We start from the raw sequence: 21,792 nt of genomic DNA, 5'->3' as shown, positions 1-21,792 counted from the left end.
AAAGAAGAGTTTCACAACCAGTCATGAAAGTCCTCCGGATTCTCCGGGAATTCTGAATTTTTTAATTTTCATGAAAATTCTTCCGGAAAATTGAGGAAAAATTGCCTAAAATTAATCCAGATATTAGTTGACAACATTGAACGAACATGCGTTTGAGTTCATTGTTCTGCTTTCATGAGCGTAGCCATGTTGAGGCACTAACACTAGTAACAGTATCACCCCGCCCCTTGCATTCTCTCAAGACGTCGCTTATTTTGTGTGGTCTTGACATTCATTTACGTTTTTATTTCATAAACGTTGTTAACTAAACGACCCTGCTCCAAAACAAACAGTATTCACCCAGAAACAGGAAATGCAAGTTAACCGTACGGAGCATGTATGAAAGCGCATGTTCAGAAATGCTTCACGTTAAGTGAGTGCATTTACGTCGAAAGTCATCAACATCATGAGGCATGTCAAAGGAAATTCAGTTACACCAGGGGTGCTCATTGCGTCGATCGCGAGGCAGTGTGACGGCGTAAAAAAAAACCCCAACAACATTAGACTATGATCCACCTCATCGCTTGATTCAGGTGTGGCTAATACATCGAACGCATGCACATAAAAGCGCGTTCTAGCAAGCCGGCCTCCTATTTATGGCAGTCCTGTGGTGCGTGGCCCCTAAACCCTCCCTCCACAACAATACGATACTATAGCCGACAGGAATGTTTGTTCCAATGTATCACTAGCTTGTTGCCACTAACGCGGATTATGTTGAAGTAAACTTTCAGCATCTTCAAAACATTGCGAGTATAGACCGTTCGTTTTTATTCCTTGACAGCCCAGTGCATTTAACTTTTATTCGGATAAACTTTGTCAGATCAACAATGTTTATTGATGAAAAATTTTAAATACCATTTTATATCATGTTGTACTAATATCAGTTGAAATTGAAAATGATCATTTCTGCATTTGAAGTTTTAGTTTTCTATTTTAGTTATGTATTTGTTTATTTTATTTTTGATTTACAGTTATGCTATATTAATCCAGTAAGTTATTTTAAGGCCATACCTAATCACACCCGCAACTTTATCTGAGAGCATGACTGACCACACCTGTACTTTTTTCAAATGTGAGTGAATGTGTCTGTGTGTGTGATATATATATATATATATATATATATATATATATATATATATATATATATATATATATATATATATATTAAAGGCAACTGATTATACTATTAGTATTACTAGATCTGTATCTAAGATAGTGAGCAATGTGGTCGAGTGTGTCAGTATAATGCGACGTAACAAGTTTGAGACTTAAACGTTCATAGTAATTATTCCAGATCAACTTCTTTAACATGTTTTGCTGTGGGGTGTAGAAATTCTAGGATATATTTTCGTGTATATTCTATAGCTATACTATAATTTGTATAATGTGAGGAAAAAGACAATTTTAGTTGTCTTCTTACTGAATAGTTAACTTAATTCATTTGTCTTGAGATAAGATGGCATATTTTAAGCATATTTCAATGACAAATGTGAATTTTGTGGCATCCAGTGATAGGGGGATGGGGGGCAAAAAAATCTGGGCTTGGCCCTTGGGGTACTTCTGCCCAATTTTTTTAGAAATTTTACTTTCAATTTTTGGCTGAATTTTGTTAACAGATATAGCCAGAATAAACCACAGCCATCCATTTTTTTTCAAAAATTTCCCCCGAACTCCCCTAATGCTCGCATTTGTATTTTTAGGAATTTTCACAAAAGTCCACTTTCATCTGTACACAACACACTGATAGATCTAATATTATTGTATGTCTGTGACCAGATACAGAATGTCATTCTCATTCTCAGCCTGCATTGCGCCACAGTGACAGTAAACAAACAGCAGTCAATTCTGCATTTTAAGACACAAATGAAAACAATTTCTGGACACATTGTTCACTCCCGATTGGTAGAATTTATCCAATGTAATATATATCATGGTCTCTTTTATTGCAATTCCATTGTTCCTTTCCATAGGTGGTTACCTTTTCTGTTAACAGTTCAAAATAGCGAAAGAGTCTTGTAAACAATTATTACAATCGTTTTAGTATTGTCACTTTTAAATAATGAACACTAAAAACAAGACATTCATCACCTTCCTTCATGCCATTAACGTCTTTAACAGTGGTTTCACAATTATTATATGTTGACAATTTTGACCATATCTAGACATTATTTGTGTCCTCACTGTGTAACTTTGTCATTCTATTTGCATAGCTATTTTTGATTATCGTGTTTTCCGCACTATAAGGTGCACCACATTATAAGGCACACCTTCATTGAATGGCCTATTTTAAAACGTTTTCATATATAAGGTGCACCGCATTATAAGGTGCATAGAATAGATGCTACAGTAGAGGCTGGGTTTATATTATGCATCCATTAGATAGAGCTGCACTCAAGGCTCAATATTGATCCATATATAAGGCGCACCGGATTATAACGCGCACCGTCGGCTATTGAGAAAATTAAAGGCTTTTAGGTGCGCCTTATACTGCGGAAAATACGGTACTGCTGGCAACTTGACCGCTTGAGACCTATCTACATCTTTTGCACAATTGTTAGTGTCAAAAATTGTTGTACTATTGGTCACATTAAATTGATTGAGTATTCTGCATCATGTGCAGGATTGTCATTGTATCAGAATCATCATTAACGAGTACCCTTTCATAGCTCAATCATTCTCCATACTTTTTTTCTCCAGTAACAGAGACCAATTTCTCGTTTAAGTTTAAAGACTTGTCTGATAAGGCTTGGCCAATATTTCTGATTGTAACTGTCTAAATGACATAAATTTCTTTTTTTTTTTTTTAACACTTAAAATACAAAAAACACCACGCACATTGACATTTTTTAAATTTTTCTTTTCTCCCGTGTTTATAAGGTCCTGAATAGTAAAAATTAAGCCATTTACAATTTTGTGTAATATCCTTATTATTTCCAGGGCAAGTTTTACTTGCTGATCGAGGAGCTGAGTCAGCTGTTTCGTGCACTGGTTCCCATCCAGTTGTGGTACAGGTACATTATGCCAGAAGAGCCCACGGCCAGCTACTTTCTGGGAGCCACGCTCATTATCATCTACAGCCTCTGCAAGGTGCCTTGTTTTAGGTTGGATTTTAATCTTTGAAAAAATGTAGATTATTATTATTATTATTATTATTACTGTGGTAAATGTCAACCCTGAGACTTCTAAATTTGGAAAAGGCCACTCAAACGAAAACCTTTCTGTCATAATTCTCTAGCAGTAACTGTAGGAGGGCATTAAAGGGGCGTTAAAAAAATCATACATTGTGATTTCTGGATTTTTCTTTTTAGATGATCTCTCACAGTGGACATGCACCTGCGATGAAAATTTCAGACCACTCCATTATTTCTAAGTGGGAGAACTTGCAATATTGCAGGGTTTTCAAATACTTATTTTCTTCACTGTATATTACACAAAGACCAATAGCTAAAATGGAATATAGTACATTGACCTACTTAATCTAACAGTTTTACTTCTCTTCTTGTGTCTCTGAGCTGACTGACAGTGAACATGCATGGTCACGTTATGGCCAATGAATAACGCAAATCTGTTGAAATAGCGTCAACTCCTTTTTCCATGGCTTCTTTTTGTACACAGTGAAGTGCTCATTCGCTGGAATAAGGGGAGGACACTGGTCCAAGCTAACCTGACAGTGTTGTGGTAACCAATGGAGGGGCGTTGAGGCTTTATATATATATATATATATATAATATATATATATAGTTATACTTGTATATTCCTGTCACAAGAGGAGGCAATCAGCTGGGTCAAGGATGATGCACCAATGACTCTTCAGGAAAAAGTCAACTCAGCTAGTGACTTTGTTCTGAGTGATTACACCGCATGTGGAAGCGCTGCGTTTCCAAGGTCCACATACTTTCTACACTTGTGCACCCTCTTGAGTTAAAAATGAGTTAGCAACTAATCATATTCAGCATGACTGTTGAGTGAAGAAATATATGGGGAGTAGAACGATTCTTTTTTTTAAACCAGACAGCCTTGCTCACCCTTTTTGAGTCAAAATATAATTTTATAGAAAGAACTTTTATTTAATTTCTTTTTGTGAAGGGGGGGGGGTGCACTCTGGAGGGAGCTCAAATGTATAATTGTACCAGACTCCCATTATTGTTTCATCTAAAATAGATTTTTTTTGGGTGGGGGGGATGTGCACCCATTTAATGTGCTTTGTGAGAAAAATTACTCTTTTGTGGATGGAAAACCTCAAGTGTTAAATGTTTCTTTTTAATACCAGATGTGTCATGACCTGAGAGGAGCTGGACCAGAGAGCAGGCTGAGACAGATGCAATATGATGAATAGTTTATTGACCAAAGGTTATGAAGTTGGTCCAGGATGTTTTGGCTGGTGGCGGTGTGGATAGGTGGCAGGGAGTGGACTGAAGATGTGGCTTGCTTGGTGGCAGAGAATGATGTGGGTCAGGAACACAGGGGAGGACGAGGAACACTAAGTAGGTGGACCGCGGTACTGGTAGGAGAGTTTGCAATACTTTGGTGTCAATCCCTGGAAACAGGCAGACTTCAGTTGTGGTGATGATGATGGCTGATTGGAGGGTGGAGAGAGAACATGTGCATCATAGGCAGTTAATGGTTAATGTGAGAGAGAGAGAACTACGATACTTACAAGATGGCATTACACGATTACTTTCATGGGCCCACTTTTAGTTATAAACAAGCTTCTATTTTGTATTGTGTGAAGGAATCGCTCAGGGAATAAATAATATAAATGTGTTATGGTTACATTAGGCAGCCTCTGTATTTTTAATCTTGCACACAATTTTGTAGGCGGTAATTATTCGTAAATGTGTAATTAGATATTTAATGTTGCACCCTTTCTTTTGATATAGTTTTATAATTTTTTGGGGGGACGGGCTCTTTTTTTAAATGCATATATATATATATAATATATATATATATATATATATATATATATATATTTCTATACAGGGTTCGCACACGGCCCTAAAAGTCCCTAAAAACCCCTTAATTTTCGAAGGTGCATTTAGGGGCTCCTAAAAGTCCTTAAAATCCGCGAAAACCGGTGAAGCCCCTAAAAAGGCCTTAAATAAAAAAATAAATCAAAGGGAGGACCTCTACCGCCAAAATTCTCCCTAAAAAATAAATTAATCTTTTATTTTTAAAAAAAAAATAGCGATTCGTCTGGCGTCCAAAACATCCGGAAATTGTCAACGGAAGTCATTGTCGTCGTGTTGACAACAGTCGCCATCTTGTCGATATTCCATTGTTTGTTTCCGTGAGTAGGCATTTCACTTCGTCTTCGTTACGACGTAGCGTAGTTCTTTCATCGATCCAACTTGTATCACGGGGAAGTGCATTTTTCAAGAAGCTTGGGTTGAAAATAAGGAGTTTGGGAGCAGGGTTGGTCGAGATCCCAAAGATCGGCACATGTTTTACTGCCATCTGTGCAAGCAGAGTTACCTGCTTGAAAAGATGGGCGTAAAAGCGCTGGAGTTGCACCGGAAAAACAGGAGACACGCTGATTTGGCAAAGACTCTCTCATCTTCCGTTGGTATGAATCTGTTTCTAAAATATCAAGATAGTGAAGCATCAACTTCAGGCAGTGGTACTAGCAGTGCATGCGCACGAGGGATCGCAAAAAAACGCTTACTTTCATAACCGGTTTTAACCGAACAGCTGTAGCAAAAAAACGATTAACCGGTTTTAAAACCGGTACCATTGTGGTGTTTACATAATTCACCTGCGGACCTCGAGTTGGGGTGCGGGGTTCCGCACGGACTGTTTTTGTTGTTGCTCTTCCGGAGTGACGAGTTCAGAGAGTTCCCCCCGTTATGCGAGTAGTGTTTTGATGTGTGCCAATAAAACGAGTTTTGTTCCTGTGACCGACACTCAGCCTCCGACTCCTTTTCTCCAGCGTTACACCATCGATCGTTAATTTGCTCCGCGGTAATGGGGTAGTTTGTATACAATATTGACAAACAAGCTTGTTGAATGTGGCTTTCAACAACGCACTCGTGTAAGTTAAATTTTTGTTATTTTTTTTGTAAAAATGTTTTAATGTTAACATTCTTCTTTCGGACTTTCAGAAAGGGCATGAAAGTATACCGAGCGTTTCCTTGATGTCATGTTTGATGTTTCTTTGATTTAACTGAATGTTCTTTTGAGTCCAACTTTACTCTAACAGCGAAACTTTAAAAAAGTGGAAATGATGTTGAAAAAAAATAGCGCAATGTGGAGTACCGGAACCGGAAGAAATGATTGGAAATTTTAACTGATTTTGAAAGTCCGATTACGGTTTCGGTTTTAAAAAAAACGAAAACCGGTTAAAACCGGTTATTTGCAACCAGTTGCGATCCCTAATGCGCACCTACAGTTGTCCAACCAGAAGTCAGGCTTTATGAACGGAGTTCAATACATGAAGACGGACTCGTTAAAGGCAGAGATCATGTGGACTTTAAAAGTGATCTGCAGCCATTACAGTTAAAAATCTTGTGAAAATAATTTGAAAGTGTTTGCAGTCATGTTCCCAGACAGTGACATTCCTAAAAACTACCACTGTGGGGAAAGGAAGACTTCATACCTGGTTACATTTGGCATCGCTGCCCACTTTTCATCTCTACTGCCTCAAAGCCTTTAAAAGCCAGAATAGAGACTGACATATCAACGCTTATTGAGAACGCTTATTGAGAGGCTGTGTGAGGAGGCAGAAGAAAAGAGGAATCTGAGGTTTATCACCGAGGCCAATGCACCCAGAGGCAGAGCAAATGACAAGAGAGTCACTTTGGCACCTCTGCAGCAACAAATAGAGGAGGCACTGGGTAGGCTCAAGGAGCTAGAGTAGGGGTGCTGAGACAGACATCAGTAGAAGACATTTGTGTGTATATAGTTGCAATTGTAGTTAGAATCTGTTTTTCTGTATACTGCTATGTGAAGACGTTGACAATGGTCATATAAATGAGAACTACCACAAGGCGCGACAGGTGATCACTGTCACAGGTACTGAGGTACTGGAACGTTTGATGAACCAAGAACGGTTGATGGCACCATTGGGTGAGTCTTTTTTCCTTAATCTTGATTTTCCACGATGGCCCTAAATTTTTCGTGTCGGCCCTAAATTTTTTCCGTGTCAGCCCTAAATTTTTCGCGCCAGCCCCTAAGAATGCCCTAAAAAGCCCTTAAATTTTTTTGGTCAGACCGAGTATAAACCCCCCCCCCCCCCACACACACACACACATACATATATACACACATAAGTGTTGGCCTCACAGTTATGAGGTCCCGGGTTCAATCCCGGACCCGCTGTGTGGAGTTTGCATGTTCTTCCCGTGCCTGCGTGGATTTCCTCTGTGCACTCCGGTTTCCTCCCACGTCCCAAAAGCATTAATTGGACACTCTAAATTGCCCCTAGGTGTGATTGTGCGTGTGGCTGTTTCTCTATGTGCCCTGCGATTGGCAGTTCAGGGCATATCCCGCCTCCTGCCCGTTGACAGCTGGAATAGGCTCCAGCACTCCCCGCGACCCTCGTGAGGATACGCGGCAAAAAAATTGGATGGATGGTTGGATATATATATATATATATATATATATATATATATATATATATATATATAAAACATTATAAAAATCGCACATGGAAGGGACTATTTGAAATCATGTAAACTTAAAAACGCTGTTACAGTTTGTGTCAAGATGGACACTAAAGCAGTAACAGAGGATGTACAGAGGTTTAAACTGTCTTTGTTTACAAAAGCTAAAGTAAAAAAAACATGTACAAGAAGAGCCAAAACAGGAGAATGTAACACCCAACCAAACCAAAAGGAATAGGCAAACAGTAGAAAACTTATGGTGATGAACGGAAGGAACAAAGAGACTAACCAGGAATATGTCAAAACTACCGGGACAGTTACCAAAAACAAAGCAGGAATCATACAGAGACATGGGCAAAATAATTATGGAGCAAGACAGGATGCGGACAAACAGTAATTAGAAGAAGGCTCTGACAACTTCCTGGTCGGCCTGCAGTGCTGAAGACCGGGAGCTGATTGGCAGTCGCTCCAACCTGCACCTCCCAGACTGGGAGGTAAATTGCAATTGTTCTCAGGTGAGCGTCTCCTCGCTCACGACGCCCAACGCACCATGTAAATAAATAAAACAAATAAATAAATACAAGAAAAATACAAGTGAGAGAAGGCTGACAGCAGGGGACAAAACAACTCAGACAGAACATAACACACACCGCAACCCCTTTTTTTGGTTAAAAGTGATCTTTTATGGAGGAAATAGTCATTTATAACTTTTAGGTTTTGTATAGAACTGACATAGGGAATAATGTAAATGTGGCAATTGAATAGCAGACTGCTATTACTTTTAATCTTGCACACCCTTTTCAATTTTATTGAGTAAATGGCTCTTTATTTAATTATCTAATAATGTTTAACTGATTTTGTGGAGGAAAAACACTTGAAAGTAAAATGTAAATGTGTAATTACTGTACACACTATTACTTTTTAATCCCTTTTCAGTTAAAAATAAATTTTATAAAGGAAATGCTCATTTTTAACTAAAGTATGTGAAAACCTTGCATTGGGGGTGTGGGTGAAATTCGTTTTTTTACACCAATTTAATTTACTTTGTGGAAGAAAAAAAAACTCTTGCAGCGACATTTGTAATTATTACACCAGATCACATAACCTGAAATTACAATGCGCCTCCCCTTTCAATTTCTTCTGCCTGATGGAATTGTGATTTTAAAAACAAAGTTACATGTAATTACTGTGGCATGCTGGCATTGCATTTTAGTCTTGTGCACCACCTTTTCAGTTCAAATAAATGTCAAAGAAGTGTTTTTGTTGTGAAAAGGAAATGATCCTGCTTGGAATGAGTCAACTAAACTCTGCGCTGTCGTGTTCTTTTGTCACGTGTGATTCCATTGCAGTCATTTGACATCTGCGGCCGTGCGTCGACCCTCCGCAGGGCGCTGGTCCTGCTTTGTTGTTCTCAGGTGAGCCTCGGCTTCCTTTTAGCCGTCTTTCCACCTCTTTCTAATCTCTTGTGCACCCCTACATGTGCTAAAGATGAAATTTTATGGACAGAATGCTCATAGTCACCATTTAAGTAAGATTTTGACGAGTTATTTGTGTATTCTATGGTTCATTTGATTTTTGTGTGTGTCGGTTGTGTACATCACATACTATGGTTAGTTTTTGTACTTTTGTGTTTTTTTTTTTTTTTTGCACTGCCCTGCCCTGCCCTCCCCTGCTTTCTACAGTTAGGTTAGACTTGTACATGAAGAACTTCTTAAGTGCCTTATCTGGTAAAATGGAAAAAAAAAGAATAAATTGCAAAGGGGAAAAAAAAATCAACGGAACTGTCCGATTATTATACCAGACCTACATTGCACATGTTACTTCGCACACTCCCTTTGATGTATATAGTACATTTCAAATCAGGAAAGGCTTCTATTTATTTTCTTTTGTGGGGAAGAAAAAAAAAACCTGGCCTGGAAAAAATTATGCAAATGACTAATTTTTATACCAGATGGCCAAAACAATTAAATTCATACACGTTCATTTTATTTGTAAAATTCCCCAATTTTATTTGGTGAAGGAAAAGGAAATCACACTTGGTGAGGGGAAAAAAAAAATCGTCTATCTGTAATATTACTACTGTTCAACCATCACACTTCTTTCTTCTTCTTCTTCTTCTTCTTTTTCTTTCGGCTTGTCCCGTTAGGGGTCGCCACAGCGTGTCATCTTTTGCCATTTTAGCCTATCTTCTGCAACTTCCTCTCTAACCCCAACTGCCCTCATGTCTTCCCTCACCACATCCATAAACCTTCTCTTTGGTCTTCCTCTCGCTCTTTTGCCTGGCAGCTCCATCCTCAGCACCCTTCCACCAATATTCTCACTCTCTCGCCTCTGAACGTCTCCAAACCATCGTAGTCTGCTCTCTCGAATCTTGTCTCCAAAATATCCAACTTTGGCTGTCCCGCTAATGAGCTCATTTCTAATCCTATCCAACCTGCTCACTCCGAGCGAGAACCTGAACATTTTCATTTCTGCTACCTCCAGTTCTGCATCCTGTTGTTTCTTCAGTGCCACCGTCTCTAATCCGTACATCATGGCCGGCCTCAACACTGTTTTGTAAACTTTGACCTTCATCCTAATAGAGACTCTTCTGTCACATAACACACCAGACACCTTCCGCCAGCTGTTCCAACCTGCTTGGACCCGTTTCTTTACTTTCTTACCGCACTCACCATTGCTCTTAGATTGTTGACCCTAAATATTTGAAGTCGTCCACCCTCACTATCTCTTCTCTCTGTAGCCTCACTCTTCCCCCTCCACCTTTCTCATTCACGCACATATATTCTGTTTTACTTCGGCCAATCTTCATTCCTCTCCTTTCCAGTGCATGTCATCTTTGTAATTGTTCCTCTGCATGCTCCATGCTTTCACTGCATATCACAATATCATCTGCGAACATCATGGTCCAAGGGGATTCCAGTCTGACCTCATCTGTCAGCCTATCCATTTCCACCGCAAACAGGAAGGGCTCAGAGCTGATCCCTGATGCAGTCCCACCTCCAGCTTAAATTCCTCTGTCACACCTAAGGCACACCTCACCATTGTTTTGCTGCCATCATACATGTCCTGTACTATTTTAACATACTTCTCTGCCACACCAGACTTATGCATGCAGTACCACAGTTCCTCTCTTGGTAGTCTGCCGTAGGCTTCCTCTAGATCAACAAAGACACAATGTAGCTCCTTCTGACTTTCGACTTACTTTTCCACTAGCATCCTCAATGCAAATAATGCATCTGTGGTACTCTTTCTAGGCATGAAACCATACTGTTGCTCGCAGATACTTACTTCTGTCCTGAGTATCGCCTCCACTACTCTTTCCCATAACTTCATTGTGTGGCTCATCAACTTTATTCCTCTGTAATTTCCACAGCTCTGAACATCCCCTTTGTTCTTAAAAATGGGAACTAGAACACTTTTCTTCCATTCTTCTGGCATCTTTTCGCCCGCTAGCATGCTGTTGAATAAGTTGGTCAAAAACTCCACACCCATCTCTCCAAATTGCTTCCATACCTCTACCAGTATGCCATCAAGACCAACTACCTTTCCATTTTTCATCCTTTGTAGTGCCTTTCTGACTTCCCCCTGACTAATAATTGCCACTTCCTGGTCCTTCACACTTGCCTCTTCAACGCTTCCTTCTCTCTCATTTTCTTCATTCATCAACTTCTCAAAATATTCTTTCCATCTATTTAGCACACTACTGGTATCAGTCAACACATTTCCATCTCTATCCTTAATCACCCTTACCTGCTGCACATCCTTCCCATCTCTATCCCTCTGTCTGGCCAACCTGTAGAGATCCTTTTCTCCTTCTTTCGTGTCCAACCTGGTGAACATGTCTTCATATGCCTTTTGTTTAGCCTTGCCACCTCTACCTTTGCCCTTCGTGGCATCTCGATGTACTCCTTTCACCTCTCCTCCTTTCGCCTCTCCTCAGTCCTCTCAGTGTCCCACTTCTTCTTCGCTAATCTCTTTCCTTGTATGACTCCTTGTATTTTGGGGTTCCACCACCAAGTCTCCTTCTCCCCTTTCCTACCAAAAGACACACCAAGTAGTCTCCTGCCTGTCTCTCTGATTACCTCAGCAGTCGTAGTCCAGTCTTCCGGGGGCTTCTGCTGTCTATCGAGAGCCTGTCTCACCTCTTTCTGAAAATCCGCACAACATTCTTCCTTTCTCAGCTTCCACCACATGGTTCTCTGCTCTACCTTTGTCTTCTTAATCTTCCTACCCACCACCAGAGTCATCCTACACACCACTACATCTTTACGGTTAATTATTACACCAGATAGCATTTCACTTTTAATCTTGCGAACAGCCCCTTTTCAGTAGAAAATGACATTTTATGAAGAGGTTGTTCCTCTTTAAATATTTCCAGAGTTATGGCGTGCGGGCCGGCAGCCAGCAATGCAGTGAGGCCGGTGACATCTGCGCCATTTGCCAGGCGGATTTCCGTGAGCCTGTGGCCCTCTTGTGTCAGGTAAGACAAGCAGTTATATTTTTGTTTTTGTTTGGTTGTTTTATTTGCAATATTGTGATGGGCCAATTGTGTTCCTCGCTAGCATGTTTTCTGCGAGGAGTGCCTGAATTCCTGGTTGGACCGGGAGAGAGCGTGCCCACTGTGTCGTGCCACCGTTGTGGAGACCGTCCGATGCTGGAAGGATGGCACGACCTCCGCTCACTTCCAAATTTACTAACCCAGCACAATGATTAAACACTCATTGGAAAAAAGTCCAAATAGTATCTCAAAAAAGTTGTAATACACCTCACAATGTGACGACAATCACAACGTTAGATAAGAAATCAACAAGACAATAGTCGTGATGTAACAAGAATTAAGTCAGAATTTTCAAAAAGAAAAAACTGTTATCACGTTAAAATAATGAAATTGTCATATTACAAACAAAGTCATAAAACATTGCTTGAAAGTGTAATTTTATGGGACCAAAGTTGGACAAATCAGTGAAAAAAATTGAAGTTTAAAAGAATACATTTTTAATATTGAGCAAAAAAGGGGGAATATTAATGATTAAAGCTATAATGTTGTGAGACTAAAGTCCTGTGGTATAAAAATAAAGTTGTCATATTAATGTCATAATTTATGAGGACATAGTGGTAATGTGAAAAACAGCCACGATGTTACAAGGATGTAGTTGAAGCCATGCAAGAAAGAAGTTATTTTATGTGAGTTGGCAAAATGCGGAAGTGCTCAAGTTCAGAAAATAAAGCAGGAACATTATATTAAATTTGTGCAAAAAAAAAATTGTGGTAAGGTGAGGATGAAGTCATGATATTACGCTTTAATATCTTAATGTTCTGAAAGTTTTAATTTTATGAGACTTAAAGTTACTATATTGTATCAAACCAACTTTTTGTAGTATTTGTGATGTAATATTGTCACTTTGGTGTCAAAATAAATCCAACGTAGCTGTCAGAGGCGCCTTTTATGGACTTTTATAGGACAAAACGAAGGTGTCTTTTGAAATGATATTGACACTTTTATACTAAGTCCATGTTAGAGATTCACTCTGCGGAGGTCTAAATAGAGCTCGTACACCAAGGTCAACAAATCACGTCACTGGCCGAAGTGCCGGTCAAACAAAGCATTGTTCAATGCTAATTCCGTTGAGACGAAACAAAAATATATCTTACAGCACGACGCCCAGAGTTTTGTCAGAAACCGTTAAACATTTAGAAGGTGATAATAAATGAAACACTGGGCAGAGAGGACCCATATTTAATGCCAAAGTCGATGTTTTCACTGATAAGAAAGTGGACTGTTATCCCGCTTCTGCTTGTCTTGGACAACTGGATCTACACATGGTCTGGTGGTTATCTGGTGAGTAAATCGTAGAGATTTACACAGAAAACTTTGAAAGCGTATAAAGGTCTGAACACTTATAAATTCTTAGTTGCTGGATCTGTTCTCAATCAGGAATAAATCCCACATAGTGATGGACCCACTCAGATTTTTTCAATACGAATCCCAATATTTCAATTAATGACCCCTGGTTTTACACAAACCGCATTCATTAACTATGATTGGGGAAAAAAAAAAAAGAGAACGGGCAGTCGTCTCCTCCACATGGAAGTGCATTGCGACCACACCGCTAAACCTCTTTGCGACAGACATTTTATTTTCTATTTTTAAATACCGATTGTTCTCAACTGAGTCAATTTGGGATAATAAATATTTATTGGTAATTTGAGATTGAGAATAATAATTCCTTTCTTCCGGAGCGATCCCGAGGCGTGAGCAAGCCAGCCGAAAGACATAGCCTCTCCAGCGTGTCCTGGGTTGTCCTCGGGGTCTCTTTCCAGTGGGACATGCCCGGAACACCTCACCAGGGAGGCGTCTGGGAGGTATCCGAATCAGATGCCCAAGTCACCTCATCTGGCTCCTCTCAATGCGGAGGAACAGCGGCTTGACACTGAGCCTCTCCCAGATGACTGAGCTTCTCACCCTATCTCTAAGGGAGAGCCCAGACACCCTGATGATGAAACTCATTTCATTTGCTTGTATCTGGGATCTTGTTCTTTAGGTTACGACCCACAGCTCGTGCCCATAGGGTGAGGGTAGGAACATAGATCGATGGGTAAATTGAGAGCTTCGCCTTTTGACTTAGCTCCCTTTTTACCACAACGGACCGATACAAAGTCTGCATCACTGCAGACGCTGCTCTGATCTGTCTGGTGATCTCCTGCTCCAATCTTCCCTCACTCGTGTACAAGACCCCAAGATATTTGAACTCTTCCATTTTAGGCAGGATCTTATCCCCGACCCGGAGAGGGCACGCCACCCATTTCCGACTGAGGACCATGGTTTCAGATATTTGCAGGCGCTGATTGTCATCCTAGCCGCTTCACACTCAGCTGCGAACCGCTCCAGTGAGAGCTAGAGATTACGGCTTGATGAAGCCAACAGAACCACATTATCTGTAAAGTGTAGAGATGCGATGCTGAGGCCACCAAACTGAACACACTCTATGCCTCGGCTGCGGCTACAGATTCGGTCCATAAAGGTTATGAACAAAATCGGTGACAAAAGAGAGCCTTGGCGGAGTCCATCTCTCACCGGAAACGAGTCCAACTTATTGCCAGCAATGCGGACCAAACTGACAGCGGTTGTACAGGGACCGAACAGCTCTTATCAGGGAACCCCCCACACGACTCCCTGAGGGACACGGTCAAACGTCTTCTCAAAGTCCACAAAACATGTATACTGGTTAGGCGAACTCCCATGCACCCTCGAGGATCCTGCCGAGGTTGTAGAGCTGGTCCACTGTTCCACGGCTAGAACGAAAACAACATTGCTCCTCCTGAATCCGAGATTCGACTTCCCGACAGACCCTCCTCTCAAGTACCCCTGAATAGACCTTACCAGGGAGGCTGAGGAGTGTGAATCCCCCTGTAGTTGGAACACACCTTCCGGTCACCCTTCTTAAAAAGTGGGACCGCCAACCCAGTCTGCCAATCCAGAGGCATTGTCCCCGATGTCCATGCGATGTTACGGAGACGTGTTAACCAGGACTGCCCAACAACGTCCAGTGCCTTTAGGAACTCCAGGCAAATCTCATCCACCCCGGGGCCCTTCCACCAAGGAGCTTTTTAAACACCTTGGTGACCTCAACCCCAGAGACAGAAGAGCCTGCCTCAAAGCATCTCATGGGTGAGATTAGTGAGATGGCACCATCCAACCCATTTAATTGTTGAAATTTATCGATCTTTTCTGATCTTTTCACCTTGTATGCTATAGAATGATCTCTTTGAAGATCTGTCTCATCTCATTGTGACAACCAGTAGCACAACAGGTCTCGGGCATTGTAAATATTCTTCTGTGGTTCAATGTCTCCCACAATGTCGAGCAACTCTGTTTGACTGGCAATATGGCGCAGTGAAAATTGTGACGTCACGTGCATGAACTCTATAGTCACAATATGAGTCGAAATTATGCGCGGGGGGGGGGGACGGGGGGGAGTAACTTTACAAGACTAAAATTGCAATGTTACAAAGATAAAGTCGTAATGTTATGAAATAAAGTTGAAATATGCTGCAGAAAAAGTTAAGACGATGAAGAAGGACTGCAAGACAGGATATTTTTGTTGAAAAATGTTTGAATATTTTTAAAGAGTCAGAACTTCGGCCACAAAAAGTGTAATGGTAGAAGTATAAAGTCATATTGGTTGCATTTACTGTCCGTGACGTCACCCCGGACATTTGCCATTGAAAACATGCTTTGGCCCCTATTTTAGGACACGCCTCTTCAGACACGGAAGCTTTTTTCGAAGAAGAGAATGTCTCACAACCGAGTCAAGTGTCCAGGGCAATATTTTCCTATCGTTTGGAGCCATGTTTAGATTATATGCGGATCACTTCTAACAACAGACTCCCCCACAGTGTGACAGTATGTAGCGTACTCAACCGCGAGCGATCACAACGCCGCACCCCAGGTGCGATGAGCCTATTCATGACTTCGGCCGAGGTGGCACCGAGGTATCTTATCATGGCGCCGACCTGGGTTCGTTCATCGTGGTGCCGAGCCAAGCCGCTTTACGGCGTTGTCGTCAGTCGCAGCTGAGTGCGCCATAAACATTTATTTATCGCTGCCGCCGTCGGCGGTGTTGTTCATTGCGGACGGCAGCAGCGGCTACGAACAACCCTGCCTTCAATGGCGCACTCAGACGCGTGCCATGACAACACTGTAAAGTGACCTGGCTAGGCACCGTGATAAGCCACCTCAGCGCCAAAGATGAGCCACCGCAGCCGAAGCTGTAACGGCGCTGCGTCCGCCGGTCACGGCACAAAAGCCGGCGAAAGCTGCTGCGTCGTACCTCGTGGATAAGCATGGCTTCGGCCAGGCTAGCTCATACATACTGCGGCGGCAGCAACAGACTCCCGTGAGGCACGATGCAGCAGCTTTCGCGTGCAAGCCGTCACGGCAGTCTTCGCGGGCGACCCCGATGCGGAATCTGTCCGACGTGCACATCGACACATTTAGCACCCCTGTCATACGTACGCAGATTTTTTGTTACATCATGAGAGACTGATTACGTGGTCCGCCCCAAACTATTATTTTTTTTTTTTAGTCGCTGTATGCACACCTACCTGTCATTTGGAACCCACGAAGCTCTCGTCCTTTGCACCCCTGCAATCCATTTTTCACGATGAACCGGGTCTCTTGCAAACTTATGAAGGGTAAATCCATTCTCCCAAGTGTTCAAGCAATGTCCAGCAATGCAACAAGCCGGCATTTTGGCTAACACGAAGGAACAATGAGTTACCTTCCCGGAGGTAAAACTAATAGAAACAAACGAGTCCATTTGAGCATTGTCCTGCCATGTACATCACTTCCTGCTTCTTCTTGAAAACAAATCCCTCAAGAGCATTTTCATGGCAGGAGTTACAAAAAGCTGTATATCTCAAAATCATGTTTTCTGATGAAAAAACGCATGGGTCCATGTCGGCTACCGTTTTTTCATTAATAACATACTAAAAATCATGCATTTCATAACAGTGGCCGTTTAATATTACATTATACTCGGATAGGCTCCAGCACTCCCCACAACCCTTATGAGGATAAGCGGCTAAGAAAATGGATGGATGATGACAAATAATGTAATGTTCTTAGAATAAAGTTGTAATGTTTTTTAAATCAAGTTGTAATATGCGAAAAAGGAATTTCACAAGAATAACAATGTAACGAAGATGCTGTCACGACCCATCGGAACAGAGGTAGGACCCAAATGCAGGAGGACACGGAAGATGCAAGGTAGTTTGGGGAAAAACGTTTATTATTAGAAGGTCAGGGATCGGGCAGGCAGTCAGGTGCAGCAGCGGGACGTCGGGTGAAGAGAGCAGGTGAGCGGACAGGCAGGAGTCGGTACACGGGAGATCGATCAAGGCAGGCAGAAGTGTCAAAGGAGTCAGGCTTACGGGGTTGGTCGGAGAACGGGACATGAACCTCAACGATCTGACAGAGCACCAGTCGTCATCGGGGTCCTATATATACGCGGGATAATCAGCCTGCATGAGGCGCAGGTGTTTGCCTCTCAATTAGCGCGAGCGCGCGGGCACCCGCACGGCCCGGGCTGGAGCGGCAGGATTGTGACAGTTGCTCGATTACGAGACAATAGAGTGAGGATAAATTGCTTCCACTCATTCGACGAATGAAGCATTCATCTGGCTGCACACGAGTATATTTAGCGAAGTGCGCTTTCCAAGTATGGAGTCATTCTTTTGGGGGGGAAACCACTCAGCCTACAAATAAATCACCAAACATCTTGATGAGCATCATTTTTATGATCATAGACCTCTGACTAATCAATGTGCAAAGTGATTCCTTATCATTTTCTCTTTACTGTCACATGAGTAAAAATTAAAACTTGTCAGCTCACTGTCCAAAGTGTCATTTGCTTTATTCTTGTATACAAAGTATAAATAGTAATACATTAGGAAAGACAGTAGGATGTAAACATACAGATCATGCATGGAAAGACTTGAATGTTATTTTAAGACATGTCATGTAGCTTCACGGGTGAAAAGAGCATGCAGAGTCCTCCGGCAAGGCTTTGTCACATGGGACATTTGGTGACTTCTTACAAAGTCTGCCACGGGTCGTGCGAAATTTATTCTTGTACATACGCATATCAGAACTTTAGTCAGGTTAAATGATATTTTTTTTTTTTTCTCCCCATCAAAACATTCAGAATTGGGTGGCACGGTGGATCAGCTGGTAAGCATTGACCTCACAGTTCTGAGGTCCCAGGTTCAATCCCGGACCCACCTGTAGGGAGTTTGCATGTTCTCCCCGTGCCTGCATGGGTTTTCTCCAGGCACTCCGGTTTCCTCCCACATCCCAAAAACATGCATTAATTGGTTACTCTGTGCAGAGTGCAGCTATTTCTCTCTATGTGCCCTGCGATTGGCTGGCAACCAGTTCACGGCGTACCCCGCCTAATGCCCGTTGACAGCTGGGATAGGCTCCAGCACTCCCCGCGACCCTCGTGGGGATAAGCGACAAAGAAAATGGATGGATGGATATTCAGAATTTTTTTTCCCTCATAACCTTCTGAATTCATGATGTAACTTTTTGAAATAATGTTTTCTCTTAATTTTATGACTACTTTTTTGTTTTAGCTGAACACTTTTTAAACATTTAAAGAATATGGAATAAGCATGGGATAAGCTGCTATTTTACAAAAAAATCCTTTTATGGGCATGAAATTGTAATGCTATATTTTAAGTGTAATATTTCACCTTGTCAGGTTCACCAATCAGACATTCATTAAACAGGACAGAAAAGGAATCAAAGACACCAGTTCAAGTCTCGCGAGGAGAGAGGAGAGGAACTGTCTCATACAATTCACCACTGCACTCTCTGATTATCCTCTCCTCAGCACCTCTATTTATTTAGTTTTAATATGCCCCTTATTTACATGAATGTTACAAAAAGGAGACGACAAGCAAAACAGTTTGCAACAAGGTGTACATGTTTGTTCATGTGCGTGTGGATGTGTGGAAAATTGCTGAATACATGTGTGGTCATCATTTCTTTAACAGGCAGCAGTTCTAACAGTTCTGATGATTAGATGTTTTTGTTCTTGCTATCTCCTGCTAGGAGGCTGCAAAGTTATCTACAGCAGAGCAAAGCATTTCTTTATTGGAAGCAGATGTATGATAATTATGATTACAATTATTCCTCTATTTTCCCCCCTGTTTATCCTACATTTACTACCACATTTTCTAGAGCAGAGCAAAGCATTCTTCATTGCAGGCAGAGCAAATCATTCTTCATTGCAGGCAGAAGCAGTTACTTAATACTATTTACAATTATTTCTACATGATCCTCCTGTTTATCCTACATATGCTCAAATCCTTAAATCATCTAATAGATCACCCTTTCGGCTTACACTCTGAGTAAAATATAGCACTAATTACTTGTAATCTTCTGGATCAGAGAACAGGTCTGGAAGAGAAGTCCTAACGTCATCATCGTGGTCAAGAATATCACTGTCATTACTCTGTTCTGCCAATAGTGGATATATTTGTGCCAATTTTGAATTTGTCGGGGCAATAGCAGTGGTTATAAATTGGTTAAGTGATGCCTTTATGCAGGGAATACAACATCCACACAGTGCAACAATAGCTGCAAGCAGCTATAGAAACTCGGACAGAGAACACCAAATATTTAGATTTGCCAAAGTTTTTTTTTTTTTTCCACCACTCAGACCTTGCTGATGTATTTACACCAGAGTTCTCCTTCATCTTGTGGTTCAGGGTGCGGAGGCCTTGAATGGCCCTTGTGCGTGACCCATGAGGTGCTGTAATATTTGGAATAAACAACACTGATCACTGAACATTGAACAGTCACCACCCTTCTCGGCCAGGAGCATGTCGACCGCTATGCGGTGCTGGAACGTCATGAGTGAGGTTGCAGCTGGTTGTTCCCTTATGGCAATAAAGCCTGCTTCCGTATAATTACCTAGTTTCTGTACATTGTAATGGATGTAGTTGATTCTGTCAGCGTTTTTATTCAGAGTTATCCATAACAAGATGGATTCCCATCCTGCAGCAATCTCATTAACCAAGTTATACTCATCTGGTATGCCGTTGGGATGCCATTTGCATCAGTGTATGTCAGATCTCCATCTTTCCAAGAGGACCTTCACCTTCGGGAGAACCCAAGGGGAGGTCCAAAGATGGATGCGGCCAATTGTATATCCTCTGCTTTTGATGGAAACAAAGTCACAGATAAGAGCAGTGATACCAGTGCACACCTTCCTGCTGCATTTATCAGTGTGTCATACAACTTTTGACCAACACACCACCACAACACATCGCTGCATGGGAGCAGTGGGGCAGTTTGCAGATGGGTATCATGACAACATGTTTTGTTGAGACTTCCCACCTTAAAATCTGTCCCTGTAAATCTAACACAGGAGAAATTAGCCGATGCAACATTAGTAGAAAATATCAGTTTATCATTTACTGCCTTAGTTGTTGGATAAACACTTTTCCATTTCTGACAAGTGGTGTTAGGAGTTGTTTTAGTCATTACTTCCAGGGTACATTGTGTTGGGATTTCTGTTGGAATGACACACAATAGTGGCCTAGGGCCCATGCTTGTGATGTAACTATAGTTTACCTTGTTAGCTGCATTCTACATTAATAACAGTTTTGTTTCCTATTTGTAAAAAAAAGATAATCATAATAATGAAAAAATGTTCCTCAGGCTTTTTGGGTTAAAATACTCCCTCCATAGTATATGTACTCTTTTGTATGGGATTTGGGTTTAAGGTAGTATTAAATTGGCATATGCTGAGAAGAAAGTGGGGGTTTCCTTTAGCATAAGCCCATAGATGGAAACCCCAGCAATTAGACTCTGCCAAGGAATTGAAAAAGTGCTGAACTGATTCACTGGGAGGCACACATGGAGTCCTCTCATGCCTCGGTGACTCCCGCATAGTTGTTTACCAATGTTATTTGCGCCTCTTTATCTTATGTGTGGTAGACATAGTTGACTGAGTATAATTATTGGTTCTGTTGTTATGTAATTTTGTCAGCTTTACAGGTGTCCAAAAGTAGCATATGAACAAAAATATCATTATGGCTGTCAATGTTCCAGCACAACATGCTATCATATTATTTAGCGATTTTGAAGTCATGTCGACCAAGTCACCCCTAAATGAGTCAAGTGTCTTTTAAATCTTCACCAGCCTTCAGGTATTTTCAGATACTATAAATCTGCACCCACTGTATGCTGGACTTTGCTCACCTTTCCCCTTGGGTGACTCAGCTGAGATGACAGTGTGTAAGGTGTATCCACGTGTTTCTTTCTGCTATTTTGTCCATGCCTTTCAGGTCTTGCTCAGTCTATGCCAGTGTTCGGGTAAAACTGCATGTACAGTAGATGTTAATTCATAAAAAGACATATGATGAATAGACAGTAATAAAGTTATTAAAGCACAGTAACTTGTTAAATATATGTATTTTTTTCTGATAGTGTAGTGTAAGGATGTCAAACTCATTTCTCTTGCGGGCCATGTTGTAGTTCGGGTTTCCCTCAGCGGGACATTTCGAGTGAAGGCAGCATGGGATCAATTCCCACTCAGTGATGGTGTCGACATCTGCACTGCGACTGGCTGGCGACCAGTTC

The 21,792-nt window shown here is 41.4% G+C and overlaps 1 protein-coding gene across 3 annotated transcripts in view; it reads left to right on the top strand.

Moving 5' to 3' along the window:
• Positions 1-15,524, top strand: part of rnft2 (ring finger protein, transmembrane 2) — a 29,235-nt gene extending 13,711 nt beyond the window's left edge. For 2 of the 3 annotated variants that reach the window (XM_061818144.1, XM_061818145.1), the window contains exons 7-10: positions 2,977-3,126; positions 8,987-9,052; positions 12,016-12,117; positions 12,200-15,524. In XM_061818144.1, coding sequence (XP_061674128.1) covers positions 2,977-3,126; positions 8,987-9,052; positions 12,016-12,117; positions 12,200-12,334 — 453 coding nt within the window. In that variant the 3' untranslated portion in view covers positions 12,335-15,524. Of the gene's footprint in view, positions 1-2,976; positions 3,141-8,986; positions 9,053-12,015; positions 12,118-12,199 lie in introns of all 3 variants that reach the window. The other variant, XM_061818146.1, reaches the window with a different exon arrangement.
• Positions 15,525-21,792: the final 6,268 nt, after the last annotated feature.

Source organism: Syngnathoides biaculeatus, chromosome 4 (assembly GCF_019802595.1).
Source record: "Syngnathoides biaculeatus isolate LvHL_M chromosome 4, ASM1980259v1, whole genome shotgun sequence".
In the NCBI taxonomy this organism is placed as follows: Eukaryota; Metazoa; Chordata; class Actinopteri; order Syngnathiformes; family Syngnathidae; genus Syngnathoides; species Syngnathoides biaculeatus.
The sequence above is the reverse complement of the archived record's forward strand: the minus strand, read 5'-3'. Positions and strand labels throughout refer to the sequence as shown.